General features: G+C 31.9%; 2 protein-coding genes and 2 long non-coding RNA genes across 6 annotated transcripts; 3 read left to right on the top strand and 1 right to left on the bottom strand.

Annotated features, from left to right (window-relative positions):
• Positions 1 to 2,427: 2,427 nt before the first annotated feature.
• Positions 2,428 to 21,888, top strand: LOC109150479. Its single transcript, XR_002049146.1, has 3 exons — positions 2,428 to 2,442; positions 10,296 to 10,301; positions 21,823 to 21,888. It is a non-coding gene; the product is annotated as an uncharacterized LOC109150479 (long non-coding RNA).
• On the top strand, positions 12,929 to 16,315 carry LOC109150471 (trifunctional UDP-glucose 4,6-dehydratase/UDP-4-keto-6-deoxy-D-glucose 3,5-epimerase/UDP-4-keto-L-rhamnose-reductase RHM1). 2 transcript variants are annotated; one of them, XM_019298379.1, is made up of 3 exons: positions 12,929 to 13,206; positions 13,888 to 15,473; positions 15,555 to 16,004. In XM_019298379.1, the coding sequence occupies exons 2-3, from the start codon at positions 13,902 to 13,904 to the stop codon at positions 16,002 to 16,004; spliced, it is 2,022 nt and encodes a 673-aa protein (XP_019153924.1). In that variant the 5' UTR covers positions 12,929 to 13,206; positions 13,888 to 13,901. The 2 variants fall into 2 exon arrangements, with proteins under 2 accessions (XP_019153924.1, XP_019153925.1); XM_019298380.1 differs by lacking the exon at positions 12,929 to 13,206 and having other exon boundaries at positions 13,902 to 15,473; positions 15,555 to 16,315.
• On the top strand, positions 18,852 to 20,454 carry LOC109150478. The gene is made up of 2 exons (XR_002049145.1): positions 18,852 to 19,023; positions 20,122 to 20,454. It is a non-coding gene; the product is annotated as an uncharacterized LOC109150478 (long non-coding RNA).
• On the bottom strand, positions 21,653 to 24,148 carry LOC109150474 (protein VTE6, chloroplastic). 2 transcript variants are annotated; one of them, XM_019298386.1, is made up of 6 exons: positions 23,763 to 24,148; positions 22,963 to 23,216; positions 22,717 to 22,840; positions 22,359 to 22,463; positions 21,832 to 22,203; positions 21,653 to 21,768 (listed from the first exon to the last, which is right to left on the bottom strand). In XM_019298386.1, the coding sequence occupies exons 1-5, from the start codon at positions 24,003 to 24,005 to the stop codon at positions 22,108 to 22,110; spliced, it is 822 nt and encodes a 273-aa protein (XP_019153931.1). In that variant the 5' UTR covers positions 24,006 to 24,148; the 3' UTR covers positions 21,653 to 21,768; positions 21,832 to 22,107. The 2 variants fall into 2 exon arrangements, with proteins under 2 accessions (XP_019153931.1, XP_019153932.1); XM_019298387.1 differs by having other exon boundaries at positions 21,653 to 21,785; positions 21,852 to 22,203.
• Between the last annotated feature and the right edge of the window lie 2,283 nt (positions 24,149 to 26,431).

Raw genomic sequence — 26,431 nt, 5'->3', positions numbered from 1 at the left:
AATTACCAACTGAAACTACAATGTATCTAAACTGACACTGCCTCACGTATTATTTTTATATTATCAAATGAAACTGCAATTGATTTGAAATGAAACTGTAGTTGTGTTGAAATGAAACTGCAATGTATACAAAATGAAACTGAATAACAATTTTACATATTTGAGTGTATATTGCCCAACAAAATTGTAGTTATATTAGAATGATATTGTAGTTGTGTTAAAATAAAACTGAATAACATTTCACATATTTGAGTGTATATTTTGTTTATCTTACACTTTCTTCATGTCATTCATCTAGAGAATAAAAAAAAAAATACCTCTAAATAGTTTCATGTCAAGCTTTTATTCGTATCAAATCTAATATATACCACGAAGCCAGCCGGAGACGATTCGTCTACGAAAATTCTTGTTTTTTTTTTTTTTTAGTTTTAATTAATTATATTATTTAAAATTATTTTCTAAAACAATATGTTTAAATTTGGTGACCACCACATTTTGAGTTGAATTGCATAAATTTGTGTTATTTAGCGATCCACAATTTGGTGTGCATTTGAGTGACCCATGTAACCCTTATTCTTTAAAGTAATTGTGATTTGTGGTGTTTGTTATTTGCATTTTTGCATTAGCTGAAGAAAAACTATTAGATTTGCATTACATAGTGGTATTACATTGTGATTTGTGGCTTTTTGCATTATAGTACTAATATAAGTAAAGTTTGCATTACATAGTGGCTTATTGAATTGTATGACGTCGCCATCAACATTTACTTTCAAGTTACTTAGTTACATATAAATAATACTCCACTATATATATTCAACAATTTAAAATTAACCAGGAAGTTGTTGAGTGATTCAGTTATATATAATTATTATATTAAACCATGCATTAGCTTCTCAAACTGGACTTCATTCAAATTTGGCTTATCTAGAAGTCAATTTCAAATATACTAACATACTAAGCTATTAAATTAAACTTACTACTCTATACATGGTTCACTATTATTTATTCCATAAACATTTAAAAGTTAATGCTATAACCTAGTAGTTTAGGATAATTATAAGCATATTACTAATGCAATTGCAACGTTGGGTTCAAATATTGTAAATGATACGTCATATTACAGAGTTTTGGACCAACCTAGGTCAAATCCAAATTACTATCTTAGAAATAATGATACCGGATGTTGTACATAATTTTTTCCCCTGACCTTCTCATTTCTTTTAAAAACAAAAATTTTATTACTCCGTATTAATTAAGCCCTTAATCGCCCTTCATCATCTCCTCTTTCTCCAACAACAACAATATAGTAATGTTACTAGTACGGTTTATCTCTTCTGTATAATTTACAGACTATTACACGTGAAATGAATTTATCCAATACGCTCTCAAAAAAATAGTAATTCTCAATTTCTCTCGATGTCCACACACACACTGACGCACATAGTGATGTTCTAAGAGCTTTACTAACTACATGGACTCTCTAAATTTTTTTCCTTGAGGACACTAATAAGTTACTTATTTTATGTGGGTCCAAATACAAATGTCTACATCAAGACTTTTTGTGTAAGAATAAGAGTTGAAAGTAAAAATTGAGAGTATATATAATATTTTCCATGTTCTAAAATCTATATTCTAAACTCTGTGAAAACGAAAGGGGCTAAGTGCTAAAATTTTACAATTTCAAAGGGTCAAAATATGTTTAGCTCTTTTTGAAGGGCCACTGATTGCGTTTGTTCTCAACTCTAATTTACAAAATACATAGTTTTGATTTTTCTTTTTTGCTAATATTTTCGTCGAATATTATATTAACCAAACTCAAGAAATAGATCAATACTATTTATTTTGTGAAAATATAAATTTTTGATTTGCCAACTATTATGTAGTTGATGACACGTTTGTTACCATTTCAAATGAGTGGTCATAGGATTGAACCCCAGTGGTAGGGCATTGATTCTTTGGGCTGAAATAATTTGAGAAAGTATAAAATAGATACTATAATGGTAAAGAATTGAGTGTTTCAAAAAAAAAAAAAAAAAAAAAAAAGATAGTTTTAATTCTTTTGCTAATATTTTTGTCTAAAATTGACTAAAGTCCCTAACAAATAGACCATATTATTCGTTTTGTGAAAATTGATAGTTTTGATTCCTTTACTAATACGTTTGTCCTTTTTTTTTTTTTTTTTGAATGCTACTGATTCTGTTAAAATTTAGTATCTGTTTATAGTTAATAACGTCTCCACTGAGACTTGAATTCACAACCTCCCATATAGGAGTCCAACCTGAGTGTCATTAGACCATAAGGTCTTGGCTACTAATACGTTTTGTCTAAATTTAAATAAAGTTCTAAAAAATAGGCTAACACTGTTTATTTTATGAAAATTGAGAACGTAACGATATCTTTATAGTTGATAATAAAATAAAAATAAATATGTTAATAAAACAAGTTATTCTTAATTATGACAAACACCTTTAAACTGATAATATATGGGATGAGGATGGTGTATCACTTTTATTGAGGCTATAATAGTTGGGTATACGCAATGACTCAAATATTAACAACTAATTTACTTTAAAATGGAAGTGTATTAGTTCATATAACTTGGCTCAGGAATATAATTAGACAAAATAATGCATATGTGTCATCCATCAAACAATTACAACACATTTGGTTGAGATAAGTGAAAAAGAATAACGTGAGAATAAAATAGGAATTCAAATTACATTATTTGATAGAGAATAATATAATTATTAGGAATGAAAATGGAAGAAATGATATAAAGACTAAAATGTCCCAGTGTAATAATAATTAAGGGCAAATGTGTCAATTTCTTCTTCTTCTTTTTTTTTCATTGTTTCCAAAAGGTTGAAACACCGACCCCAAGACTAACAATACATTTTTAAATTTAACATACATGTAATTTAAAATTTGTAATCTTATTTCATACTTGTAATTTTATTTATTTTTAAGTGTTTGCTCAGTATTTGAGTACAACAAAAAGCCTTTAGGCAGCAATAATTGTTCTAACCATTTTACTTATACAATATTATCAAGTCACTTAGCCTAATCACAAGTACAAAATCCTAGTACCCCAGTGTCTGAAATTCAATATAGCTTTTAATCACATATTAAAATGCATTATATTGTTGATTTTGAGACAGAAAACCAACCATCTTAAACAATTATACTGTGTTAATTAATTAAAGGTTGTTAGGTGAAGTTGTTATATCACAAATGAATCAAAAAAGACGAGCAAATTAAATTAAAGAGAAGTTTAATTTGTTGGAAAATGCTAAAATGGAACAACATTGGACGAATGGACGATTTAATAATATACCACTTTATCTGGTAATAAAATTGGCGTTTTGAACAAGAATGATATATTTCAAAATATTGTGTTGCGTGCCTAGTGCTGGGGTCGTTATATCGTGTTGCATAATTGATTATGCATCGCGCGTCAAACATTACAGTGTGTCTAAATCGGCATTGACTCACGTTTTATTTTTATATTATCAAATAAAACTACAGTTATATCAAAATGATACTGTAGTTGTGGTAAAATGAAACTATAGTATATATAAAATGAAACTGAATAACATTTCACATATTTGAGTGTATATTGTACAATGAAGCTATAATTATATTCAAATGATCATGTAGTTGTGTTTTAATGAAATTATAATGTATATAAAATTAAATTAAATAACATTTTCACATATTTGAGTGTATAAATATTGAATGAAACTGTAGTTATATCGAAATGAAACTGTAGTTGTGTTGAACTGAAACTGCAGTGTATACAAAATGAAACTAAAGAATAGAGTTATTTTTTGCGAAGATTTTGTTTCTTTTCATTAAATAAAACGACTTCGTTTTGACCGTGTTGGTTTAGACACACTGTAGTGTCTGACGCACGGTGCATAATTGATTATGCACCGCGGTGCATGATATAATTTGCCCTAGTGCAATTTACCTTTTATTTCTTAGATGTCAATCTTAGTTTGAAACCGATGAACTGACATGATAAGTTTAAAAAAATTTAGGATCAAGTTAAAAAAAAAAAATAAAATAACCCCATAAAAAATTAGATTCGATAAGCCTAATGGCCCAGGCTAGCCCGATAGCTAAAAGCTTGAAACCACTTAACACTATTCTTTGTTTCACAAGTGAAAAGTAACAAAAATATATATGAAATTTATATGTAAGCTCATTTTTATTAATTTTGTAAATAAATTTATTACAAAATAAAATATTATTGTGAAAATAAAAATTTTTATTATAATGTAAATATATTAATTATTTTTAGTTGAAATTTAAAAATGGAGGTTTAGATATATTAATTGAATATGTATAAGTTTATACTTCGTATTTTTTAGTGTAATTGTGCTAATTTATTAAAATTAAAAATTTAGAATGTTAATTTGAAAATGTTAGGAAAAAAATTGAATTCGAGCCCATTTATTTGTATCATGTATCCTTAGTGGGAGGAAGAGTACAGGAAACATGATATTTTTGGCTTTTTATTTATGTATAAAATGTAGTAGACTTAGACACTTAGTCCATCCCCAGGCTAATTCAAACGAAACGAGCTACATTTTATTTGTTTATTTTCTTTTTCTTTTTTTTTTCTAATAAAATCATACTCCGTAATATATTACTAAATTTTACATTTTTTGAGTACACTTATTATTATCATATTATTTATTGATCAAGTGACAAGAAGCCAAAAGTGTCCATTCCATCAAGATAATGCGGAAACAAAAAAAAAAAAGAAAGGAAGAGGTCACACAGAATTCGTCTAGTGAATGAGAACATAAGCAAAATAATTTAGTGTTGAATCTCAAAGGATCTAAAATATAGGGGTGTTTGGTAAATATCAATTAGTTGATTGAGTTAGTGGGTTTGACTAGTTGATAGTATTAGTTGATTGTAGAAAAATATTTGGTAAATTATCTGTTAGTTAATTACATGCAAAATAACTTTATCAAAAGGCAGCTTTTTGAATTTTAACATTTTGAAGCAATAATAAGTTGTTACAAAAACTAATTAATTATACACTTATATTGATTGTTTAACCAAGTCAAACAGTTAATAATGATCAAATAAATTAAAATTTACTGATAAACTAATTATGTTACCAAACAGGGCCATAATAATTCAATAGAGCTAAAAGAAAAATAAAATAAAATTGATAAGTAGTGTTAGAGGTGTCAACTCACATGCATGAACACACCACCCACCACACGTTGCCTACCTGCCAATTCAACGCAATCCATTTCATGGTATGCCACTATGGCCGCAGTAGCGCTAGCTAGTGTTTTTATTTTTATTTTTATTATTTATTTATTTATTTATTTATAGTATCGTGTTAAGTTGTTAACTACGATAATTTTTGAGTTAATACCCAAAATGGTCCCTCGACTATGCCATAATTATCAATTTGGTCCTCAACTATCATTCTTACCCAATTAAGTCATCAACTATGTAACTTTTACTCAATTAAGTCCTCAACTATACAATTCTTACCCAATTTAGTCCTCAACTATACAATTCTTACCCAATTTAGTCCTCTGTATTAATTTGAATGTTTGTTGACTGTCAAAAGTCGAGATAAAATTATAATTTTACAAGATTTCTTCTTCCTCTCCATTTAGCAGCGCCAAACCATGCAGCAATACACTCCGATCAGATTTCGATCGTCAAAAAATCGTTGGAAATCAAATTCATGGGCTATCCGATGCATAACCACTACTTCGATACTGACAGGTTTAGAACCCAACCGGAGCTTATTGCTACATGGTTTGGCGCTGCTAAATGAGGAGGAAGGAGAAAACTTGTAAAATTACAATTTTATTTCCACTTTTGACAGTCAACAAACAGTCAAATTGACAAAGGACTAAATTGAATAAAAATTGTATAGTTGAGGACTTAATTGGGTAAGAATGATAGTCGAGGACCAAATTGGTAATTACGACATAGTCGAGGGACTATTTTGGGTATTAACTCATAATTTTTTATAGTATCAAACATTTATGTTTCGTGATAATCATATACAAATATTTAGGTATTGAAAATTTAACATCAAAATTTTATATTTTATAACAATTAAATTATGTATAATAATTTTTAAACTTTTGTAGATTTTTTTTTTTTTTTTTGAATGCTAAGCATTTGTATCTTTTGGCAATTATATTCAGTTTTAATATCTACTTTAAGAAAAATATATACGGACCGGAGTATAATATAAATCGATTTTGTTGAGTTAGTTATAAGTTGACACAACAATTATTTTTAAAAATAACACATTAACATAATTTTTTTTTTTTGAAATACTTGATTCTTTATCATGTAATATCTGTTCTATACTTTCTCAAACATTTTCAAGAATCTAAACCCCCACCACCGGGGTTCAAACCTTTGACCATCTACTTAGATGAATAATCCGGATGCCATCACGCTACAGGGTAATTGGCCATTAACATAATTTTTAAATATAATATACATCAAAATGTATACTTTATACAACTACAAATTACAAGCATTATGATCGTAAGGTAGTAGTTAAAGTCTAAGGGTTGAATTAGTTTAGTGTCAAATAGTAATATTTGATATCATCACAAAATACAAATATTTAATATTAAATTTATAAAGAGAAATTATATTTTAAGTTTTACAACTATTGTAACATTGTCACATTTAATCATCAATTTTTAATTTGATCATATTTAATCTCATGACATTGTTCACATTGTCACATTTGATCATCTGTTATAATTTTTATCGAACTGGTTTAATTTATGAGATAATTTGACAGTTTAAATTTTATATTCTTACCCAAAAAAAAAAAAAATTCTCATAAATGACATAATAAAGGATATAATAAAGAAAAAAGTTATTTTCTATCAAATTATTGTTTATTATATTACTTATCAACATTTGTTTCAACAAGAAGATAAAACAAAAATTATAAAATACCAAAATTTCTTAGAAATTAACATTGATTTAATTAAAAAAAATGTAATTAAGGACCAAATGTGGTAACATTAGTAAAGTATGAGATTGAATATGACTAAATTAAAAGTTAGTGACTAAATGTGGCAATGTCATAATAGTCATGAAGCTAGGGGTCCGTTTGAAAATCTGAAAAATGATTTTTAAAAAAATAACTTATTTTTAGAAAATATTTTAATTTTTAGTGTTTGGATGAATGTAGGAAATTATATTTTTATAATTGACTAAAAGTTAAGAAAGTGTTTTTTTTTTTTTTTCTATTTTGTTCATCTTCATGAAAATAAACATATTATTTTTTAATATAAGAAGAAGAAGAAAAACCCATACTCCCTACAAAAACCTAATTTTGTGGCCGATCCTTGCTTTCTCTCCTGTTACTCTACACGGCCGCCGCCTCCGCGAAGCAAGCGGATCGGAGGCGGCGTCCGATCGTCTTCTCCTGCTGCCATCTCCACCGCAGACAGCGTCCACCTTCACCGTTTTCTCCTCCATCCCAATTGCTATCGGTCGTTACTTCTTTACTTTCGCACTGTTGTTTCCCTTTGCTTTGTTTTACTATTTTAATTTTGCTTGCAGCTTCTGTATTCCTCTCGTTTTGACAAGTTTCTTCCTTTCGTTTACTTAATGAGTTCTTTTTCATAAATCGTGAAACGATAAAACTGGTCATGGCGTATGTGAATCTCATCTTGGGTGACAAACATGATAATGAAAAAGAAACTCCTCTGAACTATGATATGCAGTTCAGTTCGATGGAGATATTGTCAATGGATAAAAGAATGAAAATAAATACTCAGAGGGTGTGCAAGACTATTCAACTAGTGTCAGTATTGGGTACGTTTGGTCAAATCATTAAAGAAGCTTTAAGTTCATCTAAAAAATTCAGCTTCAAATTTGGGAATCAGTCTACAAATCAAGTTTTCTGTAGCTTTGCTACGGAAGTTGTTTCTATGTCTGACTGCAATGAATGTTTGACCATTCCATCGATCTTTATTGTAAACGTTTCAGCATATGATTAATGAATTAACTTCTTTATTTTCAGAAAGAAAAGAAGAAGAAGAGGTGTGGTGGGGTGGTGGTAATAATAATAGTAATATGAAAACTCACTTGAAGAGAAATGAAAGAGAAGTGAGAGCCGGGAAAATAAAGAATCTGGAAAATATCTTACGACTAAAAATATATGAAGACATTTTTCATCAATTTGATTTTCTTTTTCCTTACCAAAATGAATATTTTTATTTGAATACCAAACACAGGAAAATTCATAAAATAATTTTCAACAGTCATTTTTTGAGTTCTCAACGAGACCCTAAAAGTAAAATTACCTCATTTTTAAATATTAAAGATTTAAATATAATTATCAGTTGAGTTAATTACCGAAATGGTCCATTGACTATAGCGAAATGATCAATTTGGTCCTTGACTATTTTTTTTTTGACCAATTAAGTCCCTCAACTTTAAAAATCTTAACCAATTTGGTCCTCCGTTTGTTTGACTGTTAGTCAACCGTTAACTTGGGACCAAATTGGTAATTCGCTATAGTCAAGGGACCATTTTGGTAATTAATTTTAAGGGTGGGCAATTCGGTTCAGTTTTCTCGAACCGAACGGCACCAAACTAGTTAGATTCAGTAATATACTGCGCGAACAATCGAACGGTAATAGATTCTTGTATACCGAGCGGTTTGATAAAAACTCGAATCGAACTGAATTGTTCGGTAAAAACCAAACCGAACCGAATACCATTTGAACTTTGGATTGCTATTTTGTTATATATTAGACTTTGGATATGGACTATGTAAACACCATAACACATGATATAGAACTTTTGATAACAAACCATAAAGAAATCAAATAAAACATTTACAAGAGATACTCGTGAGAATATGAGCTAAACGGCATAACAAGTAGCAAGGGACTTGGATTTACTTTTTATTTATTTATTTATTTATTATTATTATTCTTATTATTATATTTTAAAAAAATCAAACGGTATTTGGTTCAGTTCAATTTTTTACCGAACAATTTGGATATGTTCGAATCGGTTTTTTATCTAACCGTTCGGTATACAAGAATCCAATACCGTTCGATTGTTCGGTATATTACCGAATCAAACTAGTTCGGTTCAGTTTGGTACGATTCGATTCGAGAAAACTAAATCGAATTGCCCACCTCTAAAGTTAATTACCAAAATGGTCCCTTGACTATAGCGAAATTACCAATTTGGTCCAAGTTAACTGTTGACTAACGATCAAACAAACGAAGGACCAAATTGGTTAAGATTTTTAAAATTGAAAGACTTAATTGGTTAAAAAAATAGTCAATGACCAAATTGATAATTTTGTTATAGTTAATGAATCATTTCGGTAATTATTATTTTTTTTTTTTGAATGCTACTAGCTCTATTACAATGTAGTATCTGTTCATATACTTTCTCAACCTACTGAAACACAAAGAGCCAATAACGCCTCCACTGAGGCTCGAAATCACAATCTTCCAAATGAAAGTCCAACCCGAATACCATTAGACCACATAGTCCTGGTCATTTCGGTAATTAAAACTTATCAGTTTATCACAAAGGACACTGATTCTGAATATATATTTAATATTTTTCACGGATAGGCTGTTTTAATTTACAAAAAGTATGGGGTTACTTCCACGAAACCAAAAATTTATTAAGTAGGCTATTTGTAAAATACAACTGATGTACTATCCAATAACATGCGAACACGTGTAACAGTGTAAAGAAACCCGCGTGATGATGACCTTCTTTTAAGCCGCGCGATCTTCTACGAAGCGCACTATATTGCCATTTCGACACGGAAAACTTTTGAGCTGTAATTAGTTTTCCATTTAGGTTGACAGCCTTTTTGTTTGACTTGGAATTTGGAAAGGGAAATAAGTTTCTTTTTTCCTTCAAATAATATCATTTTGAGAATATATGTATATATATTTGGAAACCAAAATGTCACAAGATGTTAATTTTCCATATAAGGTTAATTACATATTTTGTCTTTAAAATATACTCCATATAAGATAAGATTGGTAAAATTAATTTTTTAGTGATAGAGACAAGTCAATATTGATTATAATAATATATCGACGTAACTATTTGAAGATCTTAAGCAACATATTTCATTAAATAGTCTTGTGTGTTTTGTTTAGCGCATTCTATGTTCTTATATCATTTCTACTTTTATTTTTTTAATATACATATTAGTGATTAGAACATTTGCAAGCCAAAAATGAGGCCATCAAGTTTATAGATAATTTTAGATTAAGTTAAATAAGCATATTGTGCTCGTTTGATACTTTTGTGGGTTTTTTTATGTAAGGTCACATGATCGAACCTTAATGGTGGGGTACTAGGACTACAAGAGAAAGTATACTAAAAGAGAAATTAATTATAGTATTGTACGAGATATGAGAAGAAATGTGAGCATCCTAAAGATATAAGATAATAATAGATTGGGAAAAATTGAAAGTAAGCCAGATGGAAAAGTGAAAAGGGAAAAATTGAAAGTTGAAAAAAGTCCATTGAAATTAAACGCTATTGGAAATAATGATTTAATTTTTGACAATTTTAATAGCAATTTCGCTGAATAAAAAACTTATTAACCGAACATTTTCTTTAACAATTAAATTGGATCAATCCGCTAATAAAATGATCAAATTCACCAAAAATTGACGCATGCGCTTTATCAATCAAATCAATTAGACCCAATTCCAAGCACATTAGGCTGCCCGCATCCCAAAAGGAGAAACCTTGCAAGCTGAAATGTTAAAACAAATATTTTTAATTTTTAAATTGTCGCTATGTATTTGTTTTTCTTTTAAAAAAATTATGATTGTATTATTATTTTGTGTTAAAAGTGAGTTAAAATTATGAGAATGGAAAAGTGAAACTCACTTTTAAAAGTTTGGAACTGCAAATGTGTAAAGAAAATGGTGAGAAAATTACAAATGTAATGATGTGAAACTCGCGGAGCTCACTTTTAAAAATGATAGAATATTTCATGGACAAGGATAATTTTATAGATAAAAAAAGAAATAGGCCGAGATCAAAAAGTAATTATTATATCGTAGAGCACTGATATACATGTTAAATTTTAATATATTAAAAGTTAAATTTTAGTATATTACATATTTATTTTTTGAATGTTCATTTTTAATATAGTACTTAAAAAGTATATAAGAATGAACATTTATTAATATCAAAAACTTGTGCGGGAGTATCCGTTAGAAGGGTCGGGTCAAAATAAAAATGTAATAATACTTATAAGAGTAAATATCTAAACTGGTCACTTAACTATGTCATAATTCACAAATTAGTCATCAACTATCAATTTTACCAATTAAGTCTTCAAATATTCAATTCTTACTCAATAATTCACAAATCAAGCATTTGTTGAGGATCTTATTGAATAAGAATTGAATATTTGAGGACTTTATTGAGTAAGAATTGAATAGTTGAGGACCTTATTGAATAAAGATTTAATTTGCTAAACTTGATAGTCGATAACTAATTTGTGAATTTTGCTATAGTCGAGAGAATATTTTAAATATTAATTATACTTATAAGTAATAAATACTTTATTACTCATTAGTATTACATTTTCTAATATAAATAATTAAATATTACATTTTCATATTGACCCGACCGATTGTACGGATAAAAATATATAAGACTGTCTCATCCGAGGGTCCCTATTTATTAATAATGCACATGGTGTGAATTATTGTCCATGGTTTAATTTGTCAATCGAATGATAACAGATTAATAATAACAAAAAAATTAAGCACAACTATTTCGTTATTAATTGTTTAATTGATATTGTTACCTAGGAAACTGCTAGCCCTCATTTTACTTCAACTTTTTATTAGTATCGCGATTCACGTTCATCTTAGGATATTAGTTACTTGTTCTTCGTCATTCCTATCCCCTTTTTATATTATCATAAATATTTTTAAATGGTTTATTGCTTAATGGAACCGAGTGTAGATCTGAATGGTATCATCATTCGAATCTAGAAAATCCATACCATATTTGTATGGTACTCCATATAGCTTACCTTTTTAATTACTCAAAGGGAAAGAAACATCATATTTAATGACATGAATCAAAATAAAATAAAATCAATATAAAAATTAAAATATTAAATGCGTTGCTATTAAGTCACTTTTTTCATAACGAGAAAAATCAGCAGTTATTATAAGATAATGTGTAATAGGTAATCTCACAATCATTATATCATGAATCATGGATAAGGTGGATCACTGATATAAGATTATAAGATTTTTTAATATATTGAATGTTTATTTTTTGAAGGTACATTATTTGTGTGCTGAAGGTTCATTATTTGGTATACTACCAAATAATGAACTTTCAGTATACAAATATTGTACTTTCAATATATTAAAAAGAGAAAATCACCATTTTGGTCTCTCAATTGTTTTTCAACTGTCAATGTAGTCTATAGTTTTCAATTTCAACTAATTTGATCATCGAATTATTTAAAATTTCATCAATTAAACACTTATGAGGGACCAAAATGGTAATTTATAGAATTTCTTCAATTTGATCCTCGAAGGGTTTAATTGGCGAAATTTTAAACAATTCGATGATCAAATTAGTTGAAATTGAAAATTAGGAATTACATTGACAGTTAGAAAATAATTGAAAAACCAAAATAGTAATTTCTCTTATTAAAAATGAATATTTATTTATAGTCTACAATATAATTTACTATTATCTCGCATTGTGATCCTAATTGATAAAAAATCACAATCAAAAAATCAACATAAATTGCCCATAAAAAATCGACTCACACAAAAAGGCCGATAAGTCACTCTCAATAGGAATCAAAGTTAAAACTTCATTGAAATGGTACATTATATGCTTTCATGCGTTTTGGCTTTTTGGAGTGTAATGACTAATGACAACCAAACAATTGAAATTATTCGATTTGCATGAATTTTGGATGCGAAGAGCGTTAGGCACTTGGGCGTGTATGTATAAATACCCATAGAAGTTTGCTTGACTGTCCTCGCATCACGCCCCCGTCGTCTCTCCCTAGTCTTCCTCTATAACACCTTTGTCTGAATTTTTCTCCTACTCGGAATTTAATTTTTCACTTTTTTTTCCCCCTCTTATCTTATCTATCTACTACGGAGTGATTCTGATCCGGATTGCACAATAGGAAGTAAGTGATCCTATCTCTTTCAATTTCGATGTTTTCCCAATTCATTTCCTGATTTGGGCATTTCTTAATCGATCTGGTGCAAACTGTGCATATTTACTAGCATTGCTTCGTGCCGTTTAGATCTAGCATGATGGCTGTTTATTCGTAAACGTTTTTAGTGTGACTGCGTCTGTGGTTCATGTATATTTGAAATTCTGAATTGCTGATGAGTTATAGGTATGAGTTAGTTTCGTTTTTCTGGTAATCATGGCGGATCTGGTGGTATTTGGTTGAGATTTGTTGGGTTTGAAGTTGGTGCTGCATGTTTTGTTGTGATTTATGCCCTGATCCAGAAAAGATCACCTGCAAAAGTGTTTGATAAGTTACTGTTAGAGATTTTGCTTTTCCAAGTGTTATATAATCGGAACTTCTGTTGCTTAATTAATTGCCTGATGTGGTAATAGCTTTTATTGTATTTCAATTGTTTGGTTTGATCTTGCTTATTTTGTGTGAAATGGCTCTCTATACTGTCTAGTTGATGCGGTGCTACCTGTAAATCGAGCTGGGAAATTGATTTTTTTGTGCTACTCTGTTGTATTGGGGACTTGCTGCTAATTCTGAAGTTGTGCTATTATTTGTGTTTAGTTTTACTGTGCTACTTTAGAATCTGATTCTATATTTGAAATTTGTTTTTTTCTTCTAGATCTCTGTTAAGATGGCAACGTACACCCCGAAGAATATCCTGATTACCGGTGCTGCCGGATTTATTGCATCTCATGTTGCAAATCGACTTGTCCGGAGCTATCCGGATTACAAGATTGTTGTCCTCGATAAGCTTGACTACTGTTCGAATCTCAAGAACCTCACTCCATCTCGCTCTTCCCCCAACTTCAAGTTTGTTAAGGGGGACATTGGCAGTGCTGATCTGGTTAACTACCTCCTGATCACTGAGAATATAGACACAATAATGCACTTTGCTGCTCAGACTCATGTGGACAACTCCTTTGGTAACAGCTTTGAGTTCACCAAGAACAACATCTACGGTACTCATGTACTATTGGAGGCTTGCAAGGTTACAGGCCAGATCAGAAGGTTCATCCATGTCAGCACAGATGAGGTCTATGGGGAGACTGATGAGGATGCTGTTGTGGGAAATCATGAGGCCTCACAACTCCTTCCCACAAACCCCTATTCAGCCACAAAAGCTGGGGCTGAAATGCTTGTTATGGCTTATGGTAGGTCATATGGGTTGCCTGTGATAACCACTCGAGGAAATAATGTGTATGGTCCCAACCAGTTCCCTGAAAAGCTAATCCCAAAGTTCATCCTTTTAGCAATGAGGGGGAAAACTCTTCCCATCCATGGAGATGGTTCTAATGTCCGAAGTTATCTTTACTGTGAAGATGTTGCTGAGGCCTTTGAGGTTGTTCTTCACAGGGGAGAGGTTGGTCATGTTTACAACATTGGAACAAAGAAGGAAAGGAGAGTGATTGATGTTGCTAAGGATATATGCCAACTTTTTAATATGGATCCAAAAACAAGCATTGAGTTTGTGGAAAACAGGCCGTTCAATGACCAGAGATACTTCCTTGATGATCAGAAGTTGAAGAACATAGGATGGTCAGAGCGGACCGCATGGACTGAGGGTTTGAAAAAGACAATAGAATGGTATACCAATAACCCTGATTGGTGGGGGGATGTCTCTGGTGCTTTGCTTCCTCATCCTAGAATGCTAATGATGCCTGGCGGGGTAGAAAGACATTTTGATGGTCCCGAGAACTGTGATTCTGAATCTTCTCAATTCACTGCAAAGTCAAATCAGAGCCAGATGGTGGTTCCGATTCCCAAAAAGAACCCAGCTCAAAAACCACCTTACAAGTTTTTGATTTATGGTAGAACCGGGTGGATTGGTGGTCTCCTCGGCAAGTTATGCGAGAAACAAGGGATTCCTTATGAGTATGGAAAGGGGCGTCTAGAGGATCGTTCACTGCTTTTGGCTGACATTCAGTCTATTAAGCCCACTCATGTCCTTAATGCTGCAGGTGTCACTGGTAGACCCAATGTTGATTGGTGTGAAAGCCATAAGACTGAAACAATCCGCGCCAATGTTGCTGGTACTCTTACTTTGGCAGATGTGTGTAGAGAGAACGGTATCCTGATGGTGAATTTTGCCACTGGCTGTATATTTGAATATGATGCTGCACATCCAGAAGGTTCTGGAATTGGATACAAAGAGGAAGACAAACCTAACTTCACAGGTTCTTTCTATTCAAAGACCAAGGCCATGGTAAGCTCTCTTTCTCCGTATTTTCTTCAGCCACTATAACCCGGTATATGTATTCATTAAATTGTTATTTCCTTCAACCAGGTTGAAGAGCTCCTGAAAGAATATGACAATGTTTGCACACTCAGAGTTCGCATGCCGATATCATCAGACCTTAGCAACCCTCGCAATTTCATCACCAAAATCACTCGCTACAACAAGGTGGTCAATATCCCCAACAGTATGACCATATTGGACGAGCTTCTTCCCATTTCCATAGAGATGGCAAAGCGTAACCTCAAGGGCATATGGAATTTCACAAACCCTGGGGTTGTCAGTCACAATGAAATTCTGGAAATGTACAAGAAGTACATAGATCCAGAATTCAAATACGCCAACTTCACTCTGGAAGAGCAGGCGAAGGTGATAGTTGCACCTCGAAGTAACAATGAGATGGACGCATCAAAGCTGAAGAAAGAGTTCCCTGAGTTGCTATCAATCAAGGAATCACTGATCAAGTACGTCTTTGAACCGAACAGGAAAACATCTGCATAATTAAGCTTTAGAGATTGTTAAACACGGGTGGGTGGGTTTGTGCGTTAGCTACTTAGCTCTAGTTACTTACTATCTATGCTTAGCTACACTTGAATTCATTTCTGTTGCTTTAGCATTTTAAGAGTGACTAGAGTGCCTCTACTCGGCTATTTATTCGTTGGTATTTCTTGTGAATTTATAATGGTCAGCAGTGCCCCCTTGTCACATGAGAAACTTATACCGCATTCTTGTATGATGTTATCTTATACCAGTATGTGAGACTGTAATTCAATCTATTATGAAGTACGGGAATAATATTTATTTTGCAATTCTGTGTTGGATTCTTGGATAGTTTTTGGCTGTGTGGAGAGACCCGCACTACTTTAACTCCGAAAAAGTGATATTATAACTCATACCTGTATTACATTGCATGAGAAATAAAAATTAAATTTACTTTTATCCCTTTTGAGTATATTGTTATAATTGACAAAATGTTCGAGAATAAAAAATTCAAAATGTTATATACAAATTTATTTATGTAATCATATCATTCATAATTCATAATAAAATTATTTAATTATGATAAAGTAATTATAAATTACTCGAGAACTACACTAATTTTATTCTATTCCATTCTTTTACATGTGATGTGATGATATCATTTACTTATTCCGTCATTCTAGACTAAATATAAAACAATTTTGAAATAGCTATGTTCACTTTTGGTACTTTAACTATTATTAACTTCTCACATTTGGTCCTTAACTTAGTACAAAATATGATTCTCTTGCCACATTTGATCCTACTAGGTAAATCTCTGGCAATCACTTATAGTAAAATGTAAATTCTCTCTCATCTAGCGTTGCTACAAAGATAATAATTCACTTACTGTAAAATGTAAATTTTTGAAGTAAATTATATTGTGCTTAAATTTGAATGGATATTTTTTTCTTGAAGTAATCCCGCTTCTGATGAGAGAATATTTACATTTTTTTGGCAATAGTTGTTGGAGATTTGGTCTGTAAAATCAAATGTGACAATAAAAGTATACTTGTGCACCAAATGTAACAAAATTAATAGTTGAAGACCGAATATTAATAATAAATAATAGTCAATAGACCAAAAGTGACAAGTCTTCAAAAATGAAAGAGGAAAATTATAATTTTACAGTTCGACTTGGAAAAGTTAGATACATGTCCTTAAGCTAAGATTTGAAGCTAAAAATGACCTTTGTATTATGTTGGTCCCGATTTAAAGGAGGAAAAAAGTATATAGAGAGATATGTAAATATTTTTTTCAAATTTTTCTAAGTTTTAAAAGAAAGTTAGAGATTTTTCAACCAAGTAAATTTAAGTTTTTAACACTTACATTAAAATGATGTTAACCACTTAAACTATATAGTCAAGTATTTAAACAAAAGTTTGTGCAACTGACAATGATTTTTCAAGAAATTAATGCAAGTGAAAGAGAGATTAGATATGGTGAAAATAAAGTAAACGAGACAAGTAATTTTATAGTCATTTGAAGATGATGTAATCCTTCAACTCCACTCTTCTCTTATTGTCCATTAGAGAATTCACTATAACGATTTTCAATACAATTACAGTGAATCACATATCAAGTGCGTTGGTCATTGAGCCAACACTAATCTAATCAGGTTTTCACAAGCAATCACTTGTTTTAGTATGGTGGCAAGTAGGGGTGACATTTCGGTTCAAGTTATCTAAGTCGAGCTGAGCCAAACCAAAACCGAATCGAACGGTTCGATTTTGGTTTATTATTAAAAATCGACCAGTTCTATATTCTATAAACTGAATAATTTTGGTTCAAATATATATTAAATTCTCAATTTCCTAACCCAAAATTTCACAATTGTTCTTTGTTCTCAATTTTTCTCTATGAGTCGTAGAGTCTACGACGTTGCAGTCTAATGCCAAATACTAGGCACAGGTGAAGAGATCGGTTCGATTTATAGTTACTTTAGATTGATCAATTTGAAATATGCATTGTTGACTTGTTATTTAGATTTTAAAATTTTAATTATTAATGAAAATGAATAAATAATTATGTGCATAAGAACTAAAACGAAACTAACCTGAACTAAATTTTGAAACCAATTTTTTTTTTCAAAATCGAAAAAAATGAATCCAAAATCCAAAATGTCACCTCTAGTAACAAGTTCATTTTTCCTATTTCTTCTTTTAGTATGGTTGCTAGTTCGAGCACTTCAATCAAGGTGGTCGATGCGGCCTGCAGGCTTACTATGTGTGAGCCGTGAGGAGAAGGAAGGTGCGTTGGTGGAACGAGATACATTAATTGTCACTTGAAAATTTAAGAGGGGGCGTGTATATTAAGGAATTATAGTATAACTATTAATTTTTTTTTTCACAAAGTAGATATCTCTTGGGTAATGGACGATGGACATTGGTCGTTTGAGAAAAAATTAGTAGTTATAAACCGAATCTTGAAAAATGATACTTCAGAGTAGACTAATTTTACGACATCGGAGTTTTGGCTCAAAGGAAATAATTTGCATATTGGGTTTGTGTCAGAGAGGATGGTTGTTCTGATAGGTAACTGTGTGGAAAAATTTATTTGCTTAGACTCAAAGAACTTTAATGGGGGATGTTCGTTCGTTGGTTGTCGGTCACCGATTTTTTCTTTGAATGTAGTTGGAGTATCGTTAAAATGACAAGTTGATGTGCTTAATTATAATTTTTAAAAATTTAGAGGCCTAATTAATTTCTGATGTTAAAATTCGGGTATATATTTGATTTTTTTTTTCAGAAAAGTAATAAAAAAATCAATGGGCATTTCGAGATTTCAACCTTTAAATAAAATTCGTCTTTTAATGTTATAAACTTATAATGCTATTTTCCCCGCCCCTTCTCCACTTGTACTCTCTCCCCGCCACCAAAATAGAGGAGCCGCCTCCATTTCTTACTCCTTTCTCTTCAAATCTGATTTCTTCGTCGGTACATTTCTCAATTTCCAGATCCAATAGTCAAACATCAGTCTCTCATTCCGCTTATTTTAATCGGTGAGTTTCTTTGCTAATTAGTTCGGATGTTTGTTTTGCCGTGTTTATTCCATTCCGCTTTGGCTTAGCTCAGTTCACTTCGTATTTGTTCGTTCAATTGTTTTTTTCTATTTTGGATTTTTTTTTTCGAGTTGATAGGCTCTTAAACTGATGATTTTGGTATAAATTTCACTGCTATGATTGTGAATATGATTGTGTTTGAAATGAGTGTAGATCTTTTGGTTTATTACTGCTATTTGGAATTTTAAGTCATGATTTGGTTATTAGATCTGTTTGTTATTAAAGCTTTGGATTTGAAGCCATTGCTTTTTCTAACTCTTGTATAGCCTAATAAGTTTGAATCTGAATCTGATGTCTTAGCCTGAAAAGTTTTATTTCCTGTTGGACAAGTCTATAAGTCAAAGTACTTCAGAGTCTGTATATTGTGAGGTTTTGTTTACATTGAACTTAAAGAGATTTTGTTTACATTGAACTTCATTTAAGTTTATCCCTGTACTTGAATTTGTAATATTAAAGCTACTAACCATTTGATACGACATTACATGAATCTCTTGGGTACTTTGAGCGATCTAAAATGGGATTTGCTTGGGGAATAATTATAGTCCCAAATATGTTTTCATTAGAGAAATAGGAGTGCAACAATAGCAATATTCTCCCTGTATGTTGAAGGGTTTTAGGCTTTTTGTCTATTTGGAAACTGATAAATCATCTCCAAAATGGCTATCCACAAGAACAGTTGGGCTTGTTCACTACTGCATTTGGTCAAAGTTCACTTTAATCACTTCCTTTTCGACTTTTATTTGCAGATTTGAAAACATCTTTACATTTCAACACATTTTAAGAATGACCATATCTGATTCTCTCAATATGACATATTGTTTGAAGAGATGCTTTTGATTGGTTTAAAAGAAGAAAAAAATGACTTTTCTAATGTAAAGTAGTATTATAGATAAACAAATAAATCTTCTACTGCAATTATATTAAAAGGGTAATTATTCTTGAACTGTTTAGAAAAGCAACATTCTCATAATTGAAATCCAGTTTTAAAGCCATTAATACAATGAGGTTTATGGACACTAAACTTAATACAAAATGCAGGAAATGGGTTTATGGACACTGCTAGAGGGCTGTCTGCTTATTGCAAATGCATTTGCAATATTAAACGAAGATCGTTTCCTTGCTCCTAGAGGTTGGAGCTTCCAGGAATATTCAGGGGTTAAGCGAAATTCATTCAAAGGCCAGATTCTTGGTCTTATTTATGCAACCCAGTACTTGAGAGTTCCTCTTATGCTCCTTAACATTCTATGTATTGTTGTAAAGCTTGTATCTGGATGATGATGTTTGCAGTGAGGTCTAATTGAAACATGTTTTTCTAGCTTACTATATTAATATGGGAGTCAAGGCAGATTTGGGGAAATCCCTATTCCTTTATTTGTTGGTTTCTTGGTGGCTTTTGATTATAAATCACACATTCACACAAAAAAAGGGGGATTAAACATCAAGCTCTCCTGTAGAAAAAATGGGGCATTGATTTTTGTCATGAAAAGGCAGATTGTAAAAATGCTTTATATGTTTTTTCTTTTTTTTTTTTTTTTTTTTTTTTTTTTTTTTTTTTTTTTTTTATGTAATTTGATTTGGGTTGTTTCTGGGTTTTGCTGTAATTGTAATGAATTGAGCTGTGATTTGATTTTTGAAATGTAGTATAAAAATTAATATTATGAGCATTATTATGCCTCTTTGGTTAAATTGAAACATTTTTTTTTTTTTTTGTTTGGAAGAAATAAGAATTTTCCAAAATGTTTTAGGAGTTCCTTTAAAAGAGGTATTATTTGTATCTTTTTTTAACTTTAGATAGCACATACACAATTTCTGTTCCGAGTGCAAAATAGTGTTGCTCTTTGTTCGAGTACAAAATAATGTGATATGTGACAAATATTATAATTTTTTAATTAATTACTTTTACATTAAAAATTTTAATTATGAATTAATTAATGAAATCTTATTGATTGAGCTAATTCTAGACTTACTTTATTTACTTCATATCTTTTAAGTCACGAGAATAACATTGTCTACCAAATTAAACCTCAAAATATATTTGAATTATCTTGTTGCTTAACTTTTTCTTTACAAGTTTGGTTTATAAGATAAGTTACTTGAAAAGAATTGACACATTCTCTTTGTAAACCACATATAGGGCACAATTATTGAGGTCCCCCAATCTAGTTAAGTAGGACATTCCACAATCCACATGACAGTACAATAAGATGTTTCCTAGTTCCAAGTGTTAAGTCAATCTTCCCGACAAAACATTTAAGAAAATGTAAATTACGATGACTCAATGACTCAACAAACAGGGTCAAATGCCAGTGTACACAAGGAATTTGTCCACTTTGGACATAATCCCCTCACTGCCACCGCCCAGGTTCAAATGTTGGTCTCTTCTTTTAAATACTACCTACTGAATCATTGAGTTAAACTCGTGCGGGCAAACAATGCATAAGGCTACATCAGAGCAGTACCATGTTAAAACATCAGATTGTTCAAATCAAGGTGGTTCCTCAGGTCACCTCAATCTCCTTTTTCATTATACATCCAGATGGCTGGACTGAATAATAAATTCTCTGTACCATAAGATACATGCAGAAAAATGCATTCTTGATGCGTTGGGCTTAAAATAAAATACATTCAACAAAGCTTTTATGAATTTTACAAGTATAAATGAGAAAGAATGTTCAAGAAAACCTGTGTATCAAAAACTGTAACTTCTCTTATCAAATGGTTAAGTATTTAACGAGAAAGAATGTTCCCTGTGTATCAAAAAGTGTAACTTCTCTTATCAAATCGACAAAACCGGCCTCCTCTTTCAAAAAAAAAAAGGAGATAGCCATGTGTTAAAATTTGCTACATCCGAGATTTCACAAACGCCATGCAGTATAGTATAGTAGAACAGATCATAATCTTTCAATTCTGAAGGTATAGTAGATACCTATTCCGTCTTAGCAGAGTTGTTGTGTTTCCATCAGTCTAAAATTCGTACTCGTTTTCCAGGAAATTGCTCCAAAATCAGAATGACTAATCTAATGATTAAGCCAGCCAGCTTTGAAGCACTACTTGTTGCAATAGGACTGCAAGAATGCTGCCCATGGATATGTTAATTATATTCACAGCATCATTGTTGAGCTGAAAACCAAAGGATAGAATGCAGTCAAGCTTAATTGACGATGTGAGACTAGCATGCATTTATTTGTATGTATAGAGATGCACAAATGCCATTATATATGTACTTCCACATATTTAATTTGCATGAAAAAGGTGGCAACAAATTGATGACTTACCCATCGAAATCCTTCTTTCTCCTGAACCGTGGCACCAATTAGGCTTTCACCGAAGTTGGCTATCTGGGAGGCCACCACACATATAGCTGCTTCAGGTCTATTTATCTGCGAAACAAACTTTCCAGTCAGAGTTTGAAATATATCTGGCCCTCGTTAGGAAAAAAGGCTATACATCGTTGCCCTAACTTGCATCCCAACGAATCTACTAAATCAAGCGTTTCCCTTTTTCCCCATTCTATAACCTAAATACGTTCCCCAAAATGTTCACTTACTGTGACCAAAATCATTGAACAAAATCTTTAGGGTTTCCATTAGGAATCAAGAAAATATGGAAGTGAAGTCCGATCATAAGCCATACCTGACCCATTATACATCCAACAAAAGCAAGGAGAATTGAAGCTAAAAGTCCAGCAAAAGTTCCTTCAACACTCACAGCCCCTTCTGTTCCCCTAGGAACTACCTTGAATGTTGTGATGAGGTACCTGCAATGATTTAGTAATGTGAGAGTGATTCTCCCATCTCAAATACAGAGTATATACATACATAATTTAATACGAAACAACTGGTATATAAATGTTCCGAAGGGTATACAGGCAGTACTGACGTTGTTTTACCATATGCCTTCCCTATCTCACTTGCAACAGTATCACTCAACTTAGTGCAGAAACTCGCTACAAATCCAAGGTCCCATAACTGGGAAAACGCATCTCCACCAACCCCATTAATTCTCAAGAAAGCAAAAACACAACCAGCTGCACTGGAACCAATCACACTTCCCGGGCCTCTCCTTCCTTTCCTCTTCTCTGCAACGCCCTGAGCTTCCTTCTGCGCCATTTTCACTTTGGTCGCTGCTGTGCCCTGATAAACTTAGATTAGTCAAGCCACATTCCTAGATACAAGTAAACACAAACACAATCCTCCAAATAGCTTACACATTCTTCCTCATACCGTTCCATAAACATCTAAATTTCCCTCAAATTCAAAGATCGGTATCATAATGGATAATGACAACACACATTTAGCAATAAATAAAGGTTACCTCCAACAATAATAAAATCCTTTCCATATGCTATTGCTTAAGGCAAAGCAATAGAACTATAAACAAGGAGAAAACAAAAAGAATAACACTAAAATATTATTTTAACTATATTACAAATTCATTTCACAATATACATATTTATATGATATCTACAATTGAATTTCATTTTATACATAAAATAAGTTCATTGAAGCAACACTAAAAAATCATTTTAATTCTAATACATGCTCATTTGACAATAAAGTATTATTCATTTTAATTCTATACAAGTTGATTTGACAATAGTGATTTTACAATATTGAAACCACTCCTTAAAACCCATCCACAGAGAAGAAGGGCGGAAAAAGATTTGATTTTGAGCTTACAATTACGAAATACGTTGCGACGAGAAGAAAGCCAGAGGGTCCAAAAGCGCGCCAAGTGAGAACTCCGAGCAAGAAAGCAGCTCCAATGCCTGAAAGCGACAAACCTGGGACTATAATTGGCATGCCCAGAACGAAGATGATGATGTTGCTGAGAATGGCGGAGTGCCACGTCGGAGGTGAGGCTTTGACTAGCAGCATCGCCCCCTGTAAGAGACCCAGATCAGTGGGCGTTGGTGTGTCCATGATTTCGGAGAATTGGGATTCTTGGGAAGTCAAAAAAGGTTTACTGGGAAGGATTGGAGGAGAAGAGAGAGATCTGAGGGATGCGAATTGCCAAGGGAGGAGTGATCGATCGGTATCGGTTGCGTGAAAAATGAAAATGGAAGTCACTCAATTTTAAGGGACCGTTTGGTAGTTTTGTTTTTGTTTCGTCAGCTTTTCATATTGCTCCGTGTTTCACAATTACTATAATATACCCAAATTCAAAGTATCTATGAGGTCCATATATTATACCAGTAGTATTTTGTTCAATTTAATCTTTCTATCATAATTTTATTCAATTTAGTGCATGTACGTTTAAAAGTGAAACAATTAAGAACAATAGTTGATGTGACGCTAACATTATATCTGTCACGTCATCATACTTATATGTCAACTCATATATTATTTTATAATTAAAATTAATTATTTTTTACCACCTGTGAGCATATATCCATTAATGTGTATCCAACTATCAGCTTAGGCTTTTAGTTGAGATGGAGCACATGCTTCAGTTTGGTATCTGGGTTCGAATCTCAACGCCACTCGTAAGCAACTATGGTTTATCGGAATCCACCGTACACGTGAGGGAGCGTGTGAGCATATATCCGCGACTATGGTTTATCGGTCCATATCCAACTATCAGCTTAGGCTTTTAGTTGAGATGGAGCACATGCTTCAATCAATATATTACATATTAATATGTCCAAAATAAATACATATATATAAGCTATTGTCTTTAATTGTTTCACTTTTAAAAGTACAGGAACTAAATTGAATAAATTTAAGGTAAAATGACTAAATTGAACAAAACACTATATTATAGGGACCTCATAGATTCTTTGACCTATACAGGACTAATCATTTACAATCACAGAAGACTATTTTAAGTCCAACAGGATGTGACTGTGTTTGAAATGAGTGTGTAGATAAGTTGGTTTATTATTGCTATTCGGAATTTTAAAGTTATAATTTTGTTATTAGATCTGTTTGTTATTAAAGCTTTGGATTTGAAGTCATTGTTTTTTAAACTCTGTAGTCTAATAAGATTGAATCTGAATATGATGTCTTAGCCTGATTTTATGGTGGACAAGTTTATAGGTCAAGTACTTCGGAGTCTGTATATTGTGGGATTTTGTTCACATTGAACTTCAGTTAAGTTTACCCCTGTACTTTTGGAATTTGTTATGATAAAACAATTACTAATCCATTGGATATGACATTGCATGAATCACTTGAATGTAAAATTCCATGAATGATTATAGGATAAACATGGAATTTGTTAAAAATTTTGGTAAAAAATGATCCATGCAAACTAAACAGATTAGACTAGGGTCCCTGCATATCCGTTATGGGCTGAGAGCACTCTCTGAGTACTTAAATGTTGGTTTCCAAGGGATTTTGAACCAACACATAGTGACGTTAGGTCTTGTCTTGCCTTGTGAGTGAGCTTTAAGTCTTTAACTCTTGAACTCTTTAGACTTCAGCGGATGAGAACTGAATGAATTGTATTGAATAATATGATTACAATTATACATATTACAGGTATATATATAATTAAGGAGGAAGTCTTAGGGAGACTAGGATAGATAATCATAATCTAACTCAAATACATAGGGTCATAATACTCCCCCTCAAGCACAAGGTACACTGGTGACTTGTAGCTTGTCTCTAAGAAAAGAAAACCGAGGACTAGGTAGAGCCTTTGTAAAGATATCAGCCAATTGATACTTGGTTGAAATAAAGTTAACCTGTATATCTCCATTTGCAAATCTGTCTCTAACAAAATGATAATCAATTTCTATATGCTTGGTTCGAGCATGAAAAATAAGATTTTGCACACACATATGTAGCTCCAAGATTATCACACCATAGCTTGGGAGTGGGCACGTTAGTTATACCAATTTCTCGTAGGAGTGAGAGAGTCCAAATTACCTCAGCATAGACATCTGCTAAAGCTTTATATTCGGCTTCGGTAGATGATCTAGTAACAATTCGTTGTTTCTTACAGACCCATGATATAAGATTAGAACCAAGAAAAACAGCATACCCACTAGTTGAATTACGACGCTCAGGACAGTCGGCCCAATCAGAATCTGAGAAAACATGTAATTCTCTAGATAGTGATTGCCTAATTCGCTGACCAGATGTGATAGTTCCCTTTACATACCTTAGAACGCGTTTCAAGTGCTCCCAATGATAGATTGTAGGTGCATGCATGTGCTGACACAGTTGGTTTACTGCAAAGAACATATCTGGGCGAGTAACGGTAAGATATTGTAAAGCACCAGCCAAACTCCTATACTATGTGGCATCATCATATAAATCATTATTGAAGACGGTGGGTTTTGAAACAGATATGGGGGTGGCTAAAGGCTTACAGTCTGTCATGCCAGCCCGTTTTAAGATAT

The sequence above is a fragment of the Ipomoea nil genome, unplaced genomic scaffold, assembly GCF_001879475.1.
Source record: "Ipomoea nil cultivar Tokyo-kokei standard unplaced genomic scaffold, Asagao_1.1 scaffold2279, whole genome shotgun sequence".
Classification (NCBI taxonomy): domain Eukaryota; kingdom Viridiplantae; phylum Streptophyta; class Magnoliopsida; order Solanales; family Convolvulaceae; genus Ipomoea; species Ipomoea nil.
Note: the sequence above shows the minus strand (reverse complement) of the source record. Positions and strands in the feature narration are given on the sequence as shown.